General features: G+C 39.0%; 2 protein-coding genes across 3 annotated transcripts in view; both read left to right on the forward strand.

The window, feature by feature from the left end:
- MAK16 (MAK16 homolog) overlaps nt 1-20,740 on the forward strand; it is a 1,440,501-nt gene that overhangs the window by 467,913 nt on the left and 951,848 nt on the right. The window lies entirely within an intron of this gene.
- Nucleotides 3,443-20,740, forward strand: part of RNF122 (ring finger protein 122) — a 493,201-nt gene continuing 475,903 nt past the window's right edge. For both annotated transcript variants that reach the window (XM_044083009.1, XM_044083010.1), the window contains exon 1: nt 3,443-3,988. In XM_044083009.1, coding sequence (XP_043938944.1) covers nt 3,964-3,988 — 25 coding nt within the window. In that variant the 5' untranslated portion in view covers nt 3,443-3,963. The remainder of the gene's footprint in view (nt 3,989-20,740) is intronic.

A 20,740-nucleotide genomic window follows, 5' to 3' on the forward strand; every position in this document is an offset into this window, starting at 1 on the left:
ATTTCTGTGTGTCGGTGCCTGGTATTATGAGTCACAGCATTTCAATAGGGAGCCATACAGCATGTCCCATTACACAAAACCCCTGAAGACCCATTGCTTAATTAAACCAGCCCTGCCCAGAGATGTGCACAGAAGGTAAGTAGAGCCAGAGCTCTTATAGCTACAAGTAAAAAAAAAAGTTTACAAGTAGTAATCTTTAAAAAAAAAATATCAAATGCATTGTAGAACATCTAAACCATCAGAGTTTCTTGGGGCTTGGCAGCATGAAGACTTCCTTGGCTATATAAAAGGATTTTTACACTGTTTTAGCATAGTGGCCCCATCCTCAATCACTGCTCTATGCCCACCTAATATGCTATATTGTTGTTGTTGTTTGTCTTTCGGCTTTTCCCGGTTAGGGTTCGCCACAGCAGAACTCCGGTCCGCTAATGATTGGCAGTAGATTTTCATGAACGCCGAGGTGCCAGCTCAACGTTCAACCTTCAACGAAGGCACGCCCATTTACGCATGTCTTTCGAATGCCCACCCAACCGCGGGGAGGACATGCACAATCCACACAGAAGGCACTCCCTGCACACCAGCCGAGAATCCAAAAGGATCTGATCTCCGAACTTTCTGAAGTCCTCGCAGGTCAAGTTTCTGACAGGACACGAGACAAGGTTGGCTCTCAACTTGCCACCCTTCAGTCTATCTCCAACTCGTCCATGAGGCTGCTGTCTCACGCAACCGAAGGGGCAGGTAGAGCTGCTGATGCAGGAGTAGTCACAAGACATCATGATTGGATGCGCATCTGTGACCTCGCAGACTCCTTCATGTCCTCCTTTTTGAATGCCCCTATTGAACCATCTTCCTTGTTTGGGTTGGTTTCCAGAAGCAAGCACCCTCTCCATCACCTGGAAAGTAGTCCCGCCCAAAGAGGAATGAGAGCCCAGAACCAAGTAAGACAATCTCGGAATCAGGTTCACACCCTATTCTGCCAGTCCTGCTCCCGAGGATGAAGCCTCAAGCAAGATCGGGGCAGGTGCTGCCCCCGGATCTGAGGACGGAACCGATAAAAAACTTGGAACCATGCTCAGAACCAAGGGTTCCACCCTCCAACCATGAGACTGAGGAAGGGACTGTTCCGATGGAGCCGAAACCCAAAGGGGAGGCCTCAGAGCCTCAGTGAGGGTCACTGTCGGCACTGAGGAATGGGTTCCCATCAAGAACGTCAGAGCTATGTGCCTCAGAAATGATGGATCCGAGGGAGGAGTATAAGTGGGAGTCCTGGGAGCAGTAGACCCAAACCCCAAAGTGGGATGAGTCTTAGGAATGTTTGTTATCTCTCTGGCTGTCAAGAGCTGGTCCAGCAGGTGCACCACATCAAATTCAGACAGACTCCTGGTGGACCTTACAGACACTCCCGAAGGGGATTCAGGCCGGTCCAGAAAAGGTCTATAAGTCTGGTCTAAGAATGGGTCCAGTGAGGGGGAGTACTGGGTCTGTGGTGTTTGAGTTGTCGGCACCAAAGACTCTAGCTTGAAAACAGGCAATAGAGGAATTAACAGTGTCGAGAAAGGACTCAGTGCCGAGGAGGCACTCGGAGTCGGGGTAATTATCAGCTCCAAAGGAATTGTCAGAACCGCCTTCGGTGCAGTAAAAGCTTTAGTCGGTGCTGAGACTATTGAAGACAACAATGTCGGAGCCGTAGTCGTTACTGTAGTTATTACTGGTGCCACAGATGTCGGTGCCGAAGGTGACGCCGAAGTCGAAGTTATCGTAATGTCCATAGAAGCAACTGGAGCTGAGTGTCCTCTTACTAAAACTCAGGCAAATATGGTAAGGAGGTTTCACAGAGAGGTGAGAAACCCCCAGACAATAGACACAATCATTGTGTAAGTAACTGTTGGGGAGTTTGCCATTGCAGGAAGTGCAATGTTTGAACCCCGAAGTCCCTTTTTTCTCAGACATATCTAACACACAAAGGAAACAAACAAATTACTGCTAACAAGAGAAGGGAAAGAAGCAGAAAGAAAGATACCAACGATGGTATCAAACAATACCACAAGGGTAGGAGAGGGTATTACCAATGATGGTATAAGAAATACCCGATGGGTAGAGCCAGATAGAGAAATAGGGAAGAAAAATTAGTTATACTAGAAAAAGGTTCAAAAAATACCAAAATTCGTAAAAAATATGACACTTAACTGGAGAGCTCGGTGAAACACTGCTATATGGCTGCACTGCAAACTAGATCTGAGGTAACTGGGAGAAGGGCATTGTGATTAGTAGCTTAGCTCGAGAGTTTTTGGTGTACACGAGCTTGGTATGTGACCGACTCAGTTCCGAGGGCTCTGAACTGAACTCATCAGTGATGAATGGGAAGAAGATTAACAACATCAGATCTTTTTATGAGGCAGTGTCCCTTTAATTATGCTACACTGTAACATGTAAAATCCCATTCTTACCAGTGCAGTGTTATATAGATCCGTGTACTCAAATCACATTTATGTGTTTTTAATTATGCTACAGTGTAACTTGAAATAGTCCATCTTACTTGTGCAGCAGTGTGAAGACGTATTTCCTTATATGCTGAAAACGTTTAGTAAATGCTTTGAAGTACTGTGTGTGCCATTTTCAGTTGTTTCGCGTTGTTACAGGTATAATAAAAATGATTTTTCAGATTAGTCACATCTCTGAGCAAACGATATTTAAATTTGATGTCAACCACATTATTTTAGACAGTACTTTTAAATACTTGGTCTCGATAAACCTGATGATTCTGAGAGAAATCAGAATAACAAATGTGCAGAGTTGAGTAAAATATGCATGCATGTATGTTACACTTTCCAGTTTGATTTATTGTCGGTCTAACAGTTTCAGAAGGAAAGATAGTTCATTTTAGGGCAAATGGCTGTATGGAGAGCTGGCATGCATTCCTGAGTATTTACATATACTTAGGCTGACTTCGCCTGCAAGAAACACACCTCCCCACAAACAGAGGTAACGATCCCCGTAGGTACATGATTGTGACCGGCCACAAAATAGGGACAGATGTTAAATTGTGCTCTTATAAACTTAGAAAGTTGCCAGAATAACTGGATTTGTGTTAACATGCATTTTATGGAAGTCTGAAACTCAAACGTATGTCAAACTTTAGTGGCTTCAATCCTCAGATCATCCCAGTGATTTGCTAGAAAACCACACATTTTATGAAGACATAGACCGAAACCATGAGGTAAAAATCTGGACAGTTGAAAGGTATGACTGGTGTCCAGATGTTTGAAATCTCTGAAGGGATCACATTGACTCGTGTAACATCTGCTTCCTGAATAAGAAGAAGGTTGATCCATTTGCAATCTCACTTTGATGGATTTCTTTGAACAGCCCACTAAGGCGGGGACTACCGTGATACCGAGACCCGTCTGCAGTAAAACTTGTGACAACCAAAGCAAGGGGGGGGGGCTGCACAGTGGGCGTTGTGTCTGTTGTATCATATCAGGGCCAGAGGCAGTTATGAGGAGTAAGGGTGGTGCTTGCAGCCCTTGCACAATCGGATGCAGCTGTCGTAATCGAATTGCAGGATCCGACCTGCTGGATCAGGAGCTCATCCCATCTCTCTCTCCTCTTTAGTAATACTCTGCTGGATGACGGACTTAGGTGGATTACAGTGAGAAGGAAGCGCAAACGAGGTGTCATTGCTGCTCTTAGAGGAGGCCTCGTATTATAACATTTAAGTTGGGAGCATTGTTTACGGAAATACATCCCTTTAGAAGGACGGTGTTTTCCTTTATTCTGACGTCCATGCTATTATTATTATTATTCTGATCTCTCACCTTTCCCAGATGGGCATGCACTCCGTTTATTGGATACAGGTGATCCGTGTGCAAAGCTGTGGTTAAAAAGGAAAAGGGGCTCTTCTTTCACAGCTGCTTGGCCACCTGGCATTTTTCCCTTCGTAATCTGCCTCAGGGGGATTCATTGATGCACCCATTTCAGTGGTGTAACGGTAAGTAGTAATACGTGTGTACCAGATGATGATTCGTTGTTACCTACTCCGTGGCTGTCCTAGCCTTCCCGGGGGTCCCGGTGGTCGATGGCAGTTCACTGTCATGGACTGAGTTTGTTTATAGTGCTTCTGCCAAGTTCATTGTCTAATCTGGCGATGAGCATTATATATGGGGGGGGGGGGGGCATATATGAACACTGCACTGTGCTATTTTCGGAGTGGTCTTGTATTTTTTCATTTTATGCATGGCAAGACCTTGTCAAAACTGATATTTTACTTTATACACATTGACTTACAAAGACTATAATAATGTGACATACCGTTTTTTTAACTAACATAGTTCTGTTTTTATCATGAAATGTCTGAATTAAAGGAACTAGGAAGTGTCTGAAGAAGCGTGGGGCATGATAATACCAGGGTAGTACAGCTTTAATGCGCAGAATTTGAACTTGGCTTTGTGTCTGGACACATGTCGTGGGTAATATAATCTGCTTTTTCTAGCTAGTATAACTTGCCTTACAGCAGTTTTCCAGTCAAGCTCTTTCCAGATGTCTTTTTTGATGAAATACAGAAATTGCATTTATGTTGGAGACCGCACAGTGCATGTTACTTAAAATGCCATCGCAACTCTTTATTGCCTAAAACATTCAACAAAAATGCCTACAGATTGCTTCCAGGCATGCATATTGCAAAATTGTCCATCTGGTGGCAAACCACGTAGTTATACCAGGTTTTTGTGGCGTGCACATTAACTTTTAGTGTGGCTTTTTAAGTGCTCATTGAAATGAAGAACAAAGACTTCGGAGGCTTTGTTTATTGCAACAGGAAGCGTAGTATCGAAACCAGCTTGCGACAATCGACATTGTACACAAATAATTACAGAAATGGCTTGTTGACTGTAACACTAATGTTCTTACTGAGGAGGTGCACTGTGACCTGTCAAAGAAGTTGCCATATATTTTTTTGATTAAGTGCCTGCTTAGAACAATCCAGTTCAAGATGTGGGCTATTTCACTGTATGTAATATTAACAGGGATGCTGATTTTAGGTAAAAAAAAAATGAAATTCTGTTTTCAATACAGGAAATCCGCGGATTATACCCGTGATTTTTAAATGTAATTTTCTGTGATTATAGGGCTTTCGTTACATTTTTTTTTTGCATCAGTAAATAAAATGAAAATTAAAACAGATTCTAAGGACGGAACACTCAATAATACAAGTGGATAATGTTAGAAATAACAATATGAGCAGAAAATTAGTTGAATGGTCTAAAATGCCAAATTATTTGACCCCCCTCCCCCGTTGTTTTTTTTCCCCCAGAGTGTTTAAATTCAGGATTTGCAGGTATTTTTCCCGAAAAATTAAAATCAGTGTCCCTAAGTGTAAATAATCTGCCTATATTTTCTACCTCCACTGCAAAATATATGTACATATATATATATATATGTGTATATATATATATATATATATATATATATATATATATATATATATATATATATATACATATATATGTTACAGTATATATATATATAAAATGTAGCAGCTGCCTCATGTACACATACAAACCTCTCCTCTTACCTCCCAACACTATGACTTGTGAGAGAGATGCACATATATAGCCAAATTGGAAGTCAAGCATTTTCCAGCCAAGACTGGATTAGCCAGTCAAGAGGAGAAGGTTAACACCTGCACCACACCACATTCAACACCTAGCTCTCCAGAACATACACCACCACAACCCTCACATAGTAACACACACCTACTTTTGTGGAGGCTCTCAATAAAAATCTGCCCAAACAACAGAGACTTCCAAGGCAGAAATGCAAACAACCACATCCCAGCACAAACCATGAGACACATAGCTCATATAAACAGTGTGCCACTCAACCAAAGCCCATAAGGCAAAACAGCTTACCCAATACACTAGTCATAGGTGACTCAATAGTAAGGCACACTGATGTCCCACTCACTAGGTTGAGAAAGTTACGGTCAGCTGCCTGTCAAGTGTTAGGATCCACCACATAACGCACACACTTAGGTCACTCCACAACAAGTACAAATATGACTCTGTCATTGTCCATGTTGGTGTGAATGACTTGAGACATACCTCCCTGGACTACATGAAAAGAGACATAGAGGAGCTCTCAGATCCTGTAGCCAAGGCAGGTATGACCCTAGCTCTGAGTAGCATCCTACCGTCACCCAAAATGATACCACAGTACAAGCAAAAAATTATTGACTTCAACATTTGGCTAACTTTCTGGTGTCATTATAAGGGGATCCAGTATCTGTCTGCCTGGGATTACATGATCGACAGACCTCGATGCTTCACCAGAGATGGCCTGCATCTGTCACCCCAGGGATTCAGGATACTGGCCAAGGCTCTTGGCACCCCTGTAATGCCTTTTTAGGCACTGTCCTGAAGACAAAATTACTACCATAACAGCTACAAGCAAATGAAATATGAGGGTTATGCTACTCAATGCTAGAAGTCTAAATCTCAAAATGCACTCGCTTGAAGCACTCCTTAAAATGGAGAACATCGACATCTGTGCAGTGACTGAGACCTGGTTCAAGGCTCCGGAGAGCACCCCAGCACTACCAGGCTATAATTCATACCACACCTTTCGGCCCCTAAACCTGGACCAAAGCACTAAAGGTGGTGGTGTCAACATATTCATAAAAGATATGCACACCTCCAGACTAGTAACCCAACATAATGCATCAGAGATACTTCAAGTACAACTAACACTGGATAAAACTGCAATCCAGATTGTAGCCTGCTATAGATCTCCCACCATGTCCCAAGACTCCCACTCCACATTCCTAAACACACTGGAAAATATTAGGGTACAACCCAATACCCTTATACTGAGTGACTTTAACTACCCCTCCATTAGTTGGGAAAATTACTGATGTACCAACACACTTGCTCAACATTTTCTGGAATTCATTAATTCCAATGCCCTGGACCAACTCATTCTTACCCCCACCAGGGGTAGAAACATCCTTGACGTGGTCATTACTAACATGGGTGACCGTTGCTCTACACCAGTAATCAACTCCTCCCTGGACAGATCTGACCACAAGCTAATCACCATGGATATCCACATCCCACCGTCACTCCCTCCCCAAAGGAAACCACTGTAAAAATCTTCTCCAAAGCCAATTTTGGGCTTCTAAAAACAGAGGTGGCTAACTTCATGACACCCATGCAAATGGAAAATAGGTGCATGAGTACTGAATCATACACCAATGCACTCTATGAGCATATGCACAAGTGTATGGAATGGGCCATACCAAACATAACCAAGACTCTCTCCTCCAAAATAAGGAAGCTCTCTCCTGCAAAAAAAGGAAGCCAATCTGGTGGTCCCCCACCATAAACAAACTCTACAACAGAAGGAAAAAAACTGGTGGAGAAAAGGGTGAAGTCCCAAGAGTGGAAAAACTCCCTTGTTAGCCTCAGCAAAAAACTGAGATCCATCATCAAATCCTCTAAAGTTAGCTATGAAAACAAAATTGCTGCAGATTCTATAGACAGCCACAAGGCATTCTATAGTTATGTCAAGAATATACATGGCAATACTCAGATCTGCTCCGAGTTACAGCACAATGGCAATATATATATATATATATATATATATATATATATATATATATATATATATATATATACAGAACCAACGGATATTGCCAACATATTGGCCGACAGGTTCAGTGCGAACTTTACCCCCCTTTCACCCCCTAAAGGGCCTATCACAATACCTGAGGAATGCCTAGTCCCTATTATCAGAGCTACACAGGTAACAACCGCACTGTTCAAAGCCAAGAATACAGTTTCCATGGGACCTGATAATATCCCTGGCTGTGTTCTACATGAATGACAAAGTGAACTGGCACCACACCTGAGTACCCTGTTCAATCACAGCCTCATTTCAGGCTTTGTTCCTACTGAATGGCGCACTGCTACGGTCATCCCACTCCACAAAGGGGGAGCGACTACAGACCCTGGGAACTACAGCCCTATTAGCCTGATGAGTCTGATATGTAACGCTATGGAGCACATCATCATGGACCTTATAAATAACGACATAGGGAATCTCCAAACTCTGGACCCCATGCAGTTTGGGTTTGTGAAAGGTAGATCATGCCTGCTCAACCTGATAGACCTCTTCGAGTCTGCCACCAGAGCTGTAAATGAGGGCAATGTAGTTCACACACCCTACCTAGATCTTGCCAAGGCCTTCAACACCATCCCTCACTCAGGAATCATAGATAGACTCACTAAACTAGGCATAAACCCCTATGTGATAAGATGGGTTGCGAACTAACAATTACAGGACTTAATAGCAGCGAAGCTGCTGCAGTATACAGCAATTAAAAGGTGACCCTAATTAGTTCAGGTTCCCTTCTAGGTGGAAGACACTGCCACACTGTAGGGATGCAAGTAGTCATGCAGTCTTGTTTGCCGGATCTTTATTATTTGTTTTATATTACTGACTACTGATATTTGATTTATGTCAGGCACCAGGTGTGTTTTATAAAGGTGATAGATTAGTTTAGGTTCCTTTCTGGGTGGAAGACACTGCCGCATCTTAGGGATGCAGGTAGTCATGTAGTCCTGTTTGCCGGCTCTTTATTATTTGTTTTATTTTCTTGACTACTGGTATTTGACTTATGTCAGCCTGCGGCTGTGTTTTATAAAGATGACAGAAGCACCGGGAGAAGCTAAGCAGGTGGAAATGAGATAGCTAGGGACAAAGTGAAAACAATAGACTGTACAATCTTATTGATTCATTCAACAATTGAGCAAATTTAATGTGATATATTTTTCTGCACTGAACCATATTCTGAGGACATATAATTTACAGATATCTGCAACAGTAGAGCCATAAACATTGACTTTTGTGGGATACAAGTAGTGATGACTTAAGTGGTAGCAACATTCTAGTAGGGCACCTGCTTTGGCTCCTGCAAATAACTATTAAATTTGTTGATGGTATCACTTGATAATCCACAATATTCTAAATGTAGTGGTGGCTAAAACCATTTGTAGTTTGGAGGAAAGAGGCATTAGGTTGTGGGTTAGGCTAAATTGGCTTTCCATGGTTGAGAAGAAGAGTAATTGTGTGCGTGCGTAATTAATGTCTTATGGTTACTACTAACACAGTTTTCTTTATTTAGGAGAGTATTAAAGGTTATAACTGGCTACAAGTTTATCTCTGTGGAAGTTTGCAATGCGTGATCTTGCATTGTAATGATGGAGTTTGATATTGATGGTAACTCAAGGAAGTGTTTTAGCTTTGGTTTTCCTTTTTCAGGCCATTACCATATTATTTAATATGCTCGGGAAAGAACAGCTGGAAAAAATACAGTGCTGAAATGACAGCAGAAATACTGTGTGGCTGAACTCCTTTGTTTTTCTTTGTGACATATAATGGTGGTGGCATTTTCTTGATTTTAGAATGTGGACATTCTGTAAATGCAGGCTGATGATCACTTATACAGATATACCGATGTTAACAGGAGAGGATACAATTACCCAGTCTAGGTTATTTTCACGTTAAGAGTACTTGTCTCTTCTGCTAGAAGAGTTAACAAAAAAAAAAAAAAGGTTTGACTTACGAGTAAACATCACTGAAACTGCTCCACTTAAAATGCAATCACGTAGTGTAACTATTTCATTTTCAGTATTGCTACCTAACAGGGAGAAAGTGTCCATTGCTGTAATTAGGTGAATCAGGAGTACTTGATTCACTCAGCCAAGAGTTCTGTTCTTGACACTGTAAACTTTTACAATGATAAGGACTGGAATTTGATTTGGGCAACTGATGAATTGTATTTTATTGACACAGAGGGAATTCTCTTCAGGTACTTGATTCCTGGTTGCTCACTTTTAATTTGCATACACACGTGCATACTTGACAGTTTGTTTCCCCATATTTGTTTGCTTGCTGCATATTCTAGCAATGTCTGTGTGCTTGAATTGTGTGCTCTTTAGTTAACTCTGAGATCTTGGTGTCTTGAAGAAACAGTAAGATATTATTTTATTATTATTTTAAGAGACGGATTTTTTTCTCTGAGTTAGAGTGACCACATAGGTATGCAAGGGGGCTTGTCACTCTGAAAAAGAAAACCTTTGTGCTAGTTTCATTTGCATGGATCCTGCGTACCTGATTATACATAACATCTAAACATATGTGAATAAAAGTAAGCACAATACAAACCAAACTTTTATGTTTAAAGAATTTATGCTTCAAGGTATAGTGACAGAAATACACAGAAATTAGTAATGCCATCTGCTTCATTGTATTGCCTGATTTCCCTGAATATGCCACATCAGGCAGTATTATCTCAGGATCCATATAGCAGTGTCATGGCTAGGTTTCACATACTGCAGTTATGTCAAGTTTGTGTAAACATATTAAACTTTGAACTACGTCAAGCTTTTTGCTCAGGTTACGTGGACAGATGCACACTATTTTTAGACTGCTGGAAGTCATTGAGTGAGTCAAGTGGATTTTAAGCAGCCAAAGAAATGTAGACAATGTCGGTAAACAATACCTGTTATAACTGATAGAAAGCATGCAATGGCCTGTTAGAACAGATGTCTTTGAAAGGAGAAAAATCTAACATTCTGGATGTGCTGGACACTACTCTGAGCTTGTTCCCATATATTAACTAATGTGCATATTGTGGTACCTGTTAGGATATTAGATGTGCTTTTACAAGGTTTATGTTCAGGACACATGTTATGCAAAAGCAGTAGCCTTATTTAGTGAAGGTAATCCCACAAATAAGGAACCTGCCTTCTCATGTAGGGATCTTATTTGTCTAAGATGGTACACACAATCTCTATTTTTTGTTAATGCTTGTAATAAAAGATTTACATTACATTTGGGATGCATGGATAGTCTTAAAAAGGCCCTTGCGGCCGTTAGCCTAGTACACACCTATGAACTTATGAACACACCTATAACGGAACTGGCCAAGGACAGAGGACACCCTTTTGAGGCCAGGACACCAGAGATAGTTTCTCCAGAAGGAGTGGGTCTTTAAGACGAAGAAGTTCTGGGGTACATTTCAGAAGGGGTAAGTCTTTAAGATGAAGGGGTTCTGGGGGTACACTTCTTCCCAAGTCAGAAAACTCTTCCCTTGCTGACGACAATGGACCTAATAAATGGCCCAGTGGGCAACTCTGTGGCTTTAGTATTAGTGTCATCTTTGTCTCTCCTGCTGTATTCTAGCATCAATTCATCATGAGTCAAGTGGTCAACTCAACAACACAAAACTGTTGGTAATTGTTAAGCAAAATATCTAAGTGTCACAGCACATTAGATGTCTTTCCTGTACAGTTGGATTTGGATCATTTTTGTAGGAAGAATGCATGATACATTTTAAAAGTCAGATTTGCTTTCAAATTCCTAAGGAACTTTGGTCCCTTCTGGCCAGAGTAACATCCTTGCTGAAGTGACTAATGTAAAAAGAAGTCAGAAACAAGCCTTCTTCTTCCTTCAAACACTAGGGTTCTTTTCAAGATTTACTCTGGTGTCCTAAGTAGAACATAAATAGAGGTTTAGGTCTGCCCTATGAAAAAAATAATCCTAACTCTGACTCTTTGCCTTCCTAAATCCTGAGGTATGAATGACGACTCTGGTTTTAAAGAATGAATGAGTGCTGATATGTACTGATGGTTATATACTACAGAAGACTTCAGAGGTTTTATGTGAAAAGTCACTGCTTTGTAGTTCACAGTGTTCTACAGCTCCTTGAACATTCAATACATTTCTAACCCATACAGCTTCAGCATTGAGGGTGAGGGGCAGTCACATTTCTCTTTAGCTAGATGACTGTCTGACAGTACCCCAGACTCAGCATTGGCTTTTGGAACACTAGGCAGTAATGGTTCCTTTTTTAGACTCATTGACGTTTCACCTTCAGTAAAAACTGATCCTGAATCCTTGCAAGATTAGAGTATTCTTTAAGGACTGTATTTAGACTGCAGTTAGCAAAAGGTGCACCTTAAAAAGGACAGAATTTAAAATCATTTCTGCGGGCCTTTCTGCAGTGCAAGCTGTCTGCCAGATAGTTATTAAGTCTATGTGTAGGTGAGCAGTCTAGTGCATTGGATGCAAGACTTCTCATGAGGAAGCTGTTGTTGTAAGTAAAAAAGGCTGATAAAGGAGCAGGAATGGATATGATGGAAAATGCTTTTCAGCACCTTCTCTGATCAAGGAAACGTATTGGTGAATTTCTGCATATTAGAAGAATCTGGATAGCCCAGCAAAAATCCCCTCTTCACAAGTACTGACAATGAATTCACTGGAATCTGGTTAGGGATTTCATTTGGACTATTTTTTTATATTGAGCACGTGGTTTGTAAAGTAGTTCAATTTTCATGTAAATAAGTAGGAGTTGCTTTTTAATTATATTTTCCTTTCATATTGTTAAGATCGGTGGTGCAGCGGTAACGTTGTTGCCTCACAGCAAGAGGTTCTCCCGTTCGATTCTCGGCTGGAGTGCGGGGAGTGCCTTCTGTGTAGAGTCTGCATGTCCTCCCTGCGGTTGGGTGGGCATTCGAAAGACATGCGTAAATGGGCATGCCTTTGTTGAAGGTTGAACGTCGAACTGGCACCTCAGCGTTCGTGAAAATCTACTGCCGCTCATTAGCAGACCGGAGTTCTGCTGTGGCGACCCCTAACCAGGAAAAGCCAAAAAGACAAACAACAACATTGTTAAGATCATCACATTTTTGCTCCTCATTACCACTGACTGAAACACTCAGAATCTGCCCTGGGGTGCCCCGCAGCCATCTCTGCTGGGAAATTGTCTCATGGAGCCTTAATCTTATAAGTAAGTGATTTGGGAAGAGGGTAACCATTGGAAAGACAATCATCCAGGCAAGCTAAGTATTTCTGACAAGCTGGCAAACACACCTGTAGAAGCCAGCCAGCTCTGCTTCTAAAACAGGAACCTATAGTGCTGTGTCATATGATTCCGCACACCTGTGCTGCCTGCCAGGCAAGGTATCTCAGACTTATACCCCCAAAATGCAAACTGCTGTTTGATATGTCTGACTCTCACCCCCAAAAAGAGGCTTGCTTGAGTTCAGTATTAAACATAAGGGTCTGAATGTGTTTACAGTTGAATATTGTTTTATTTACCAAATAATTCATTTTGCAGCCTATCAAACATGGCACCAAATGGAGAATCATAACAGTATGAAGCATTTTAAACAGGTAATACTTAAAACCATGGCACAATAAAAATGCTATCTTGTTTAAGAGTGCATGGTGGTTAATATTTGTGTAGCTTTTTTAAAGATAAAATATTCCCATCTCAAATTTCAGCATTTCTCTCTTCCTCTTTCTTTCTCTCTCTCTCTGTCTGGTTTTGTATTTATTTTGTAGTAGCTGTTCATTTTTTGACTTTGTTTCATTTTATCATTCATTGTCAAGATCAATGAACAGGCCAGAGCAGACCATTTTTAGGCATAATTAAGGCTGTCAGAGCAATTATAAGTTACAGAAAAGTGTTTTCAGTTACACAGCTGAACCGTTCAAGTACATAATGCAGTTTTTATAATTTAATGATTAAATAGTATTAACTCTCCTTTTATAGAATGCAACTTTGAACCAGGATGTCTACTAATTAATCCATTCATCTTCATGTTAACTGTGTAAAATGACCTACTTAAAAAAAGTATATTTTTAGGCACAATACAACCTTAGAAGAAAATAGAAAACATAATACAAATAAAGATTATGCACTAGCTACTTTACTAATATATACATCCACATATGTTTTCATTAAACAGTAATTATATTTTCATAAGGGTATACCTGCTTCTGTACACATTGCATTCATTTGCATAATAGGGATGGATGCTAAGTGTGAGAATAACATTACTAACAACGAATCATGCAAGTTCAGAACTGAAGGATCAAAGGTTAGGTGAACAGTGAAATCAAGGTGGGAGGTATTTCCAATGTTGGTGCCAAGAATGTGGAAAGTCTTGTCATTGATAGAGAGTTTGTAGGACAAGAATAAATTATGAGCTGTAAGAGGAGTTGCATAAGCAAAGAGATCTTGTAGTCTAAAGGTGAGTGATAGAATATTCTGGAAAAAAGAGTGTGATAGTTAAGAAAAAGATGAAATTTGGGAAATATGATGATCAGATAGTTTGGAATGGACTGAATAAGTAATCAGCTTTCTTTTTCATGTTGCAGTGGTGTCTGTATGATAGTGAAGCAAATGATATCTTTTAAACGTTATTCATTATTGTCTGAAGTCTAGCATGATAAACAAAGAAAGATGACAGGCCAGTTAGGGTACATTATTGATAAGGACAGAAGTTAGAAGGGTGCTGATGTAAAGCTAAGTAATGATCCTAAAGATGACAAAGAGCAGCAGGGTGGCATAGCATAAGGGGATTAATAAATAAGAAGAGAGAGGTCCCCAAATTGAGTCATAAAGGATTCCATAGTAGACAGGTCCCTGTACTCAAGAGGTGCTATTTCAATTAATATTTCTGGGATTTTAGTGTTTGTACATGTTCAAGTTAGGAAGTGATGTGTCTATATTTTCATTGTTACACTATGTTTTAAAAGGGTTAATTACTCATGCATGACGTTTTTAAAATGGGAGTTTCACTGGTTGGGGAATTGTTTAAAAGAACTGCCTTTGTGTTGTATGTATACTCTGATGAAGTCGATTAAAAGACGAAAGCACTCAGTTTATTCTTAATAAGGCTTTGTGTTCTCATTCGGTCCCAGTTATTTTTCTGTGATTCTAGTTCTACTAATAATAATATGTATTCTCAGAGGGTGGTCAGCCCCCAGAATGATATTAAAATGCAATTCATGCTTCACTGTTCTACCCAAGACACAATTAACTATGATACTTAACATCAACATGCTTTAAGTCTGAATATAAAAATGTGTCAACAGAAGAAAACTCTGTTTTTTAAAGTCTGGGGTACCTGGTTAATTCGTTTCTACAATTGCAGAAGTTGTTGAGAAAAATCTGTCAGTTTCTGTTGAAAGCAATTGAGTAAATTGGACTCAAACTTCAAGGCTGCTTCAGCTCAAGAGACATATTTCTTTCTCCAATATGCAGATTATTGGAGATTGGTTAGCTTAAGTTTTTTTAACCTGTTAAAGAATGCTTCAAACCCTTAAGGAAATCTTGATGTGGCAGGTGTAGTTCCCTGTACAGAGGATACAGGGTCTTTCCCCAGATGAACTTTAAGATTACAAGAGTTTCCTCCATTTCTATTCAATGAAATGTTCCCTGTGGTTTGTATTTCACTGTCACTTTGATCACATTACGGGATTAAGTTCTTTATATGTGTTTGTTACAGACAGTGCATATGTAGCTGTATAAATCTTGTGAGTGTATTAAACAATTGTGCAGACTGCACACAACTAAATTAAATGAGGTTGATAGATACAAGTGGTATTTTTATCCCACAAATGCAACATATCCTTTGTTTTCTGTTTATGTAGGAGGTACAGTTTCATTAGTTTACAAGTACAGAACTGAAATGCTTCAGACCAACAGTATCCTGCTTTGGAATAAAATCAGAAAAAGACTTATTAGTCTCTCCAGCTTATCAGAAAGTATAAAATTCCTCATTGCCCACTGCAAATTACTATTTATGATCAGAGATATTTGGAAGGATTCTGCTTTTCGTCTCATGCAAGGATGATGTAACAGTTCTTAGACTATTTTCAGATGGAGTGCTACGGAAGTGTAGTTCTCAGACTATTGAAAGCTTTGAAGAGTAGAAATTTGCAAAGTGAATGTCTTAGGAGACATATTTATATGTAAGGATATCTTACTAGCAGCATTATGTTGCAACAGTTCTCAGCTCAGAAATTTTACCAAGTAGAGATTTGTACTGGTGCATCTATAAGTTTACAGAAGGGTTGGGTGGACATCTGCTTCTGCCATTTTGTCCTGACTCTTACTCTTTACCTTTGACTAGGTCATGTGATGTAGGCCTGGTGGTTAGTCAGCAGTTTTTTTTTAATAGTACTCAAGTACATCAGAGTGCTGGTATTTTAGTAAAAATAAGAACATTTTTGTCTAGAACAATATGACAGCTTACTTCTAACAGTAATAACACTTCAAGCATCTTTCACACAAGCCCCTTCTAGCCAAAAAATACCAACATGATACTGACTCTTATTTAAAGTGGCAAATCTCTCTGACATAATTAAAATGGCAATGGAAATATTGTATATTTACATTACATACAATTATTTTAACAGCAATATTTAATTTATAAATTCATCCCGAATCAGCTCTCTAAAATCAGCGAACTTTAATGGACCAGTGTCAGTAAAAAACAGCCCCAATACACTTAAGCAGATGAACCAGCTTAAAAAAACAAAAGCTATTAAAAGCAATAGCTGTTAAAAACATAAAATACAGTTAAACAACCACGGAGTACTTAGCGCTTCCACCCATATATTCAGTCGGGCATCATCAGAATAAACCATCTTGATGCTCTTCAATTACTAAAATAATTTCAATTACTACACCCGCCCTCAAAATTAACCAATCACTGTAATTGCAAAAACAATTAAAAACAATATAAACAGTGTAAACCAGCTCAGCCACGATATACGAACTCTCAAAAAAGCTAACATACTTATAAATAAATTGTATGTTTTGTTTGTTTCTTTCGGCTTTTCCCAGTTAGGGGTCGCCACAGCGGAACTCTGGTCTGCTAATGATTGGCAGTAGATTTTGACGTGCTGGCTTGCCGGGCCTAACGCACAACCTTCAACGAAGGAATGCACATTCACGCAGGTCGCCACACAGAAGACGCTCAAACTGAGAATCAAACGGGCAACGTCTAACTGTGAGGTGACAACGCTACCGCAGCACCACCACTGCAGTCATAATAAATAAATTGTATGTTAAATATATTAAATACAAAAATGTATTAAATACCTTATCTATGCCTATCCAAAGACTATAGATATAAAAAGATCAAATGACTAAGGATTTATATTTTAAAAAACTAGACAGAGAAATATGATCATTAATACCTGGAGGTTTAGAAGCATCTAGCCTGATTTGCCACATGCTCTCCCTCACCTCCAGCAAGATCTTAACATTGCCCCCTCTGTCATTATCAGGTATTCTATCTACCACAAAAAATAAAAAATTTTTGAAATTAGAACAACTTAAGCTATGCATATAAAGCATTGCTAGTCTTTTTATTCCTAATGTCCCTTAAATGCTCTAAAATTCTTAACCTTAATTTTCTTATAGTTTTAACCACGTAAAAAGTGGGGCAACTTAAACATGTAGCAATATACACCACCCTCCTGGTGTTACAGTTACAGTAACCTGGACACTTAATAGTTTTGTAAAAGTTGTGAACCACCATGTATGGGCCATTGTTAATGAACTTACATACGCTACATGAGCCACATTTGCTCATCTTAGAACTCTTATAGAGTCCAGTGTTGTGTTCTGTTTCCATCAGTTCTTTTAAATTCCTACCCCTACTATATGTAAATACTGGGGAGCTCCCTAAAACACTTATAGTGCCTTTGTCTAGGACACCATACCATGTGTCACTAATAATTTTAGTTATGTATTCTGATTTCCCATTATAGGGTAAAATCATATCTCATTTTGCATGCCCCGTATTTGTAGGTAAGGACAAATTGTTCTCATCGTGAACCTCTTTCAATAAGCCCCCTTTCAAAATTGGTTTAAAAACCGATTGTATTTTAACCTCTATTTCATTTCTTGTTTTAATCAAAACTTCAAGTGGGTAGCCTCTTTCTGTAAACATGTTAACAAGACTTGTTAATTCGAACTGTAACCTTTCATCTTGACTGATTAATGTAAAAAGTCTGACCATTTGTCCCTTTACAACATTCCTTTTTTGGAATTCGGGGTGACAGCTTTGAAAACGTAAAAAATTGTTCGAATATTTTTTTTACAGTAAATAGTAGAATCTATATTAATACCAGCTTCAAATACATTCCTATATAATAAGATATCCAAAAAATTACACATGTTGCCATGAATCTTATATGTAAATTTAAAAAATGTTGTGGTGTTATTAAGAAAATCAACAAATTTGCGAATATCCTCAATTGTCCCATTCCAAAAAAAATCAAAATGTCATCAAGGTAAAGTAAATACAATTTAATGTCATGCATAAAATCTGTAGGGAACACCTTCTCCATCTCCCATTGTGCCAATACCAAATTGGCATAAACAGGCGCACATTTGGCGCCCATGGCAACCCCTGTAACTTGCCTATATAATTCACCCTCAAAACCAATAAAATTGTTTGACAAAATAAGCTCCATGAGATCTACCAACAATGAACACTTAACTGTGTGAAAACCACTATACTTCTCCAGACATGTATTAAACATTCCCAACCCTTCTGTTTGCGGAATAACTGAAAAAAGGTTAATAACATCTATTGTCACCATTATAAAGGGCTCATCAAGCTGATTCTGTCTGATCACTTCTAGGCAATGCCATGAGTCCCTTAAAATGTGTGACAAACCTTTAGTAATGTTTTAACAATGGAAATCCACAAACGAAGCCATTGCCTCAGTTTTAGAACCCTTAGCAGACACTATAGGATGGAAGGGTGGGTCATTTTGATTTTTGTGAATCTTGGGTATTCCAAATATGGAGGGGGTCACAGGTGAATCAACTAATAAATAGTGGTACTCATTACCATCAATGACCCCCTCCATAAACCACTCATACAAAAGCCAGTCAATTTTGGTTTAAGCCATATACATCTCATTCCTTGAAACTCTACTGTATGTAATGGTATCATTCAAAAGACTGGACATTTTGTTTGAGTAGTCTGTAGACAACATGATCACCACCCCTCCTCCTTTATCCGGTGTCATTAGCCTATAATTATCTATCAAGAATTTATGGCCCATGATTGCATTACAGGATGAATTTAACAAGTTATTCCCTGAACATATAACCTTTACTAGAAAAAGGAACATCAATTTGAAGGGAATATTTGAACAAAACATCCAATCAGAAGAGAAACAGCAAGCTTCAGTAACTAAAAGAAAAGGCACTTTTGCATGCGGTAGATGCAAACAATGTTCCTATCTTATTAACAAAGAACAGGTTCACATTCCCTCACGTAAAAGTACCTTGTATGCAAAGTGCAACTACAATTGTAATTCATCTGGTGTTATATACATAGGATTTTGCCAAAAATGCCCATCCTTTTATGTGGGCAAAACTGAGAGGCAATTAAAACGCAGAATATATGAACATATAAATGACATTAAAACAAGGAAAGAGACAAGTGCGTTTTACAAGCATTCTCTCAGTTGTAAAAATATGGCATTAAAGTTTTTTGTAGTGGATAACGTAAAGCAGGACTTGAGAGGTGGAGACTGGGAAACAATGCTGGGCATTAAAGAATTAACCTGGCAACTAAAGCTTAACGCAACCAAATATCCAGGCATAAATGAAGGGATAAGTTTAGGGGATATTCTTAGAGCTAGAAGAAACAGGATAAACTGAAGTACCCCATATTGTTACAACTTGTAGGGGTAACAATATTAATGGTTCTCAATCTGGTCATTTCTGAGTTTTTAAGGTTTAATTAACATCTAAAAGCAGCGAATATTCAGAAAGTTATACTTTAGCATTACAAGTTGTTTAATTGTAACCTAAAACAAAGCAGTATATTTCAGCACAATTTTTCAACAAATTAAATAAGTAAGGGGTTTGTAAAAGGTATTTAATTGACATTTTTTCAAAACCTGCATATGGTGTAGAAGTCATGAGAAAGGGAAATGGTTTTGTGGCTATAAAACGTGTACTGATTGTACCTGAAAAGAAAGTATTCCATTTCAACAAATTTCTGTAATGCATTTTTCACACAATAGGTTCACACAAAGCATTAAGTCTTATTTTAAGGTTCTGAAAGCTAGTTATATTTTTTTACATTCAAACTACACAAAGACTTGACAGTAAAGCAGTAGTTTTTAATGTGTTGGAAGAGAGAATTACAGTTTTTAGGGCATGTATTTTTAAATATTTTGTATTAATTAATTGATGACAATCACGCAATTAATTTAATCACATGAGCAGGGTTGGTTTAGTTTAAATATTGAAAGAAGCAGCAACCTAATACACTTGAAAAAGCCCGTTAAGAACGGGCGAAAGCGCTTGTGGTTACTTGGATGGTTTTCTTGTTGTGTGCAATAAAAGGACTTTTTAACTTTTCCTGCTCGTCCAACTGGTGTTTGAAATTTTGGAGCTATCTTAAAGAGCTGTAGTGATCCTATCTACAGTATTGTTCTGTGTCATTAAACGGAGGGTTCAGTGCCTTGCTGCCTAGTGGGATTCGTGGTATTGGCTTGTTCTCGTTGTATTATTAGCCTATAATTGTTAGAGGATGTCAACTCTCGAAGGCAAAATCACTCACCAGATGTCAAATTATAAGATTGACTGCCCAACCCTCTGGCCATCCTTCTAAGTTGCAATTCACACATATTCTCAAAAATGTATATACAAGGATGTGCAGGGGGAATAAATGTACTTGACCTTTTAAGTACAATTATATTGTCATTCATCAGATTTGGATTCTTATGAAAAAACATTTCCAAGTTCAATTGTCTAGTATACATTTTTAAATTTACTAACATTTTTGCTATTTCATTCCTAAACATAGGCACAAAGGTGAACCCCTTCTTAAACAGGGACAAATAATCA

This window comes from Protopterus annectens, chromosome 9.part0 (genome assembly GCF_019279795.1).
Source record: "Protopterus annectens isolate FY-2018-M chromosome 9.part0, PAN1.0, whole genome shotgun sequence".
Taxonomy (NCBI): Eukaryota; Metazoa; Chordata; order Ceratodontiformes; family Protopteridae; genus Protopterus; species Protopterus annectens.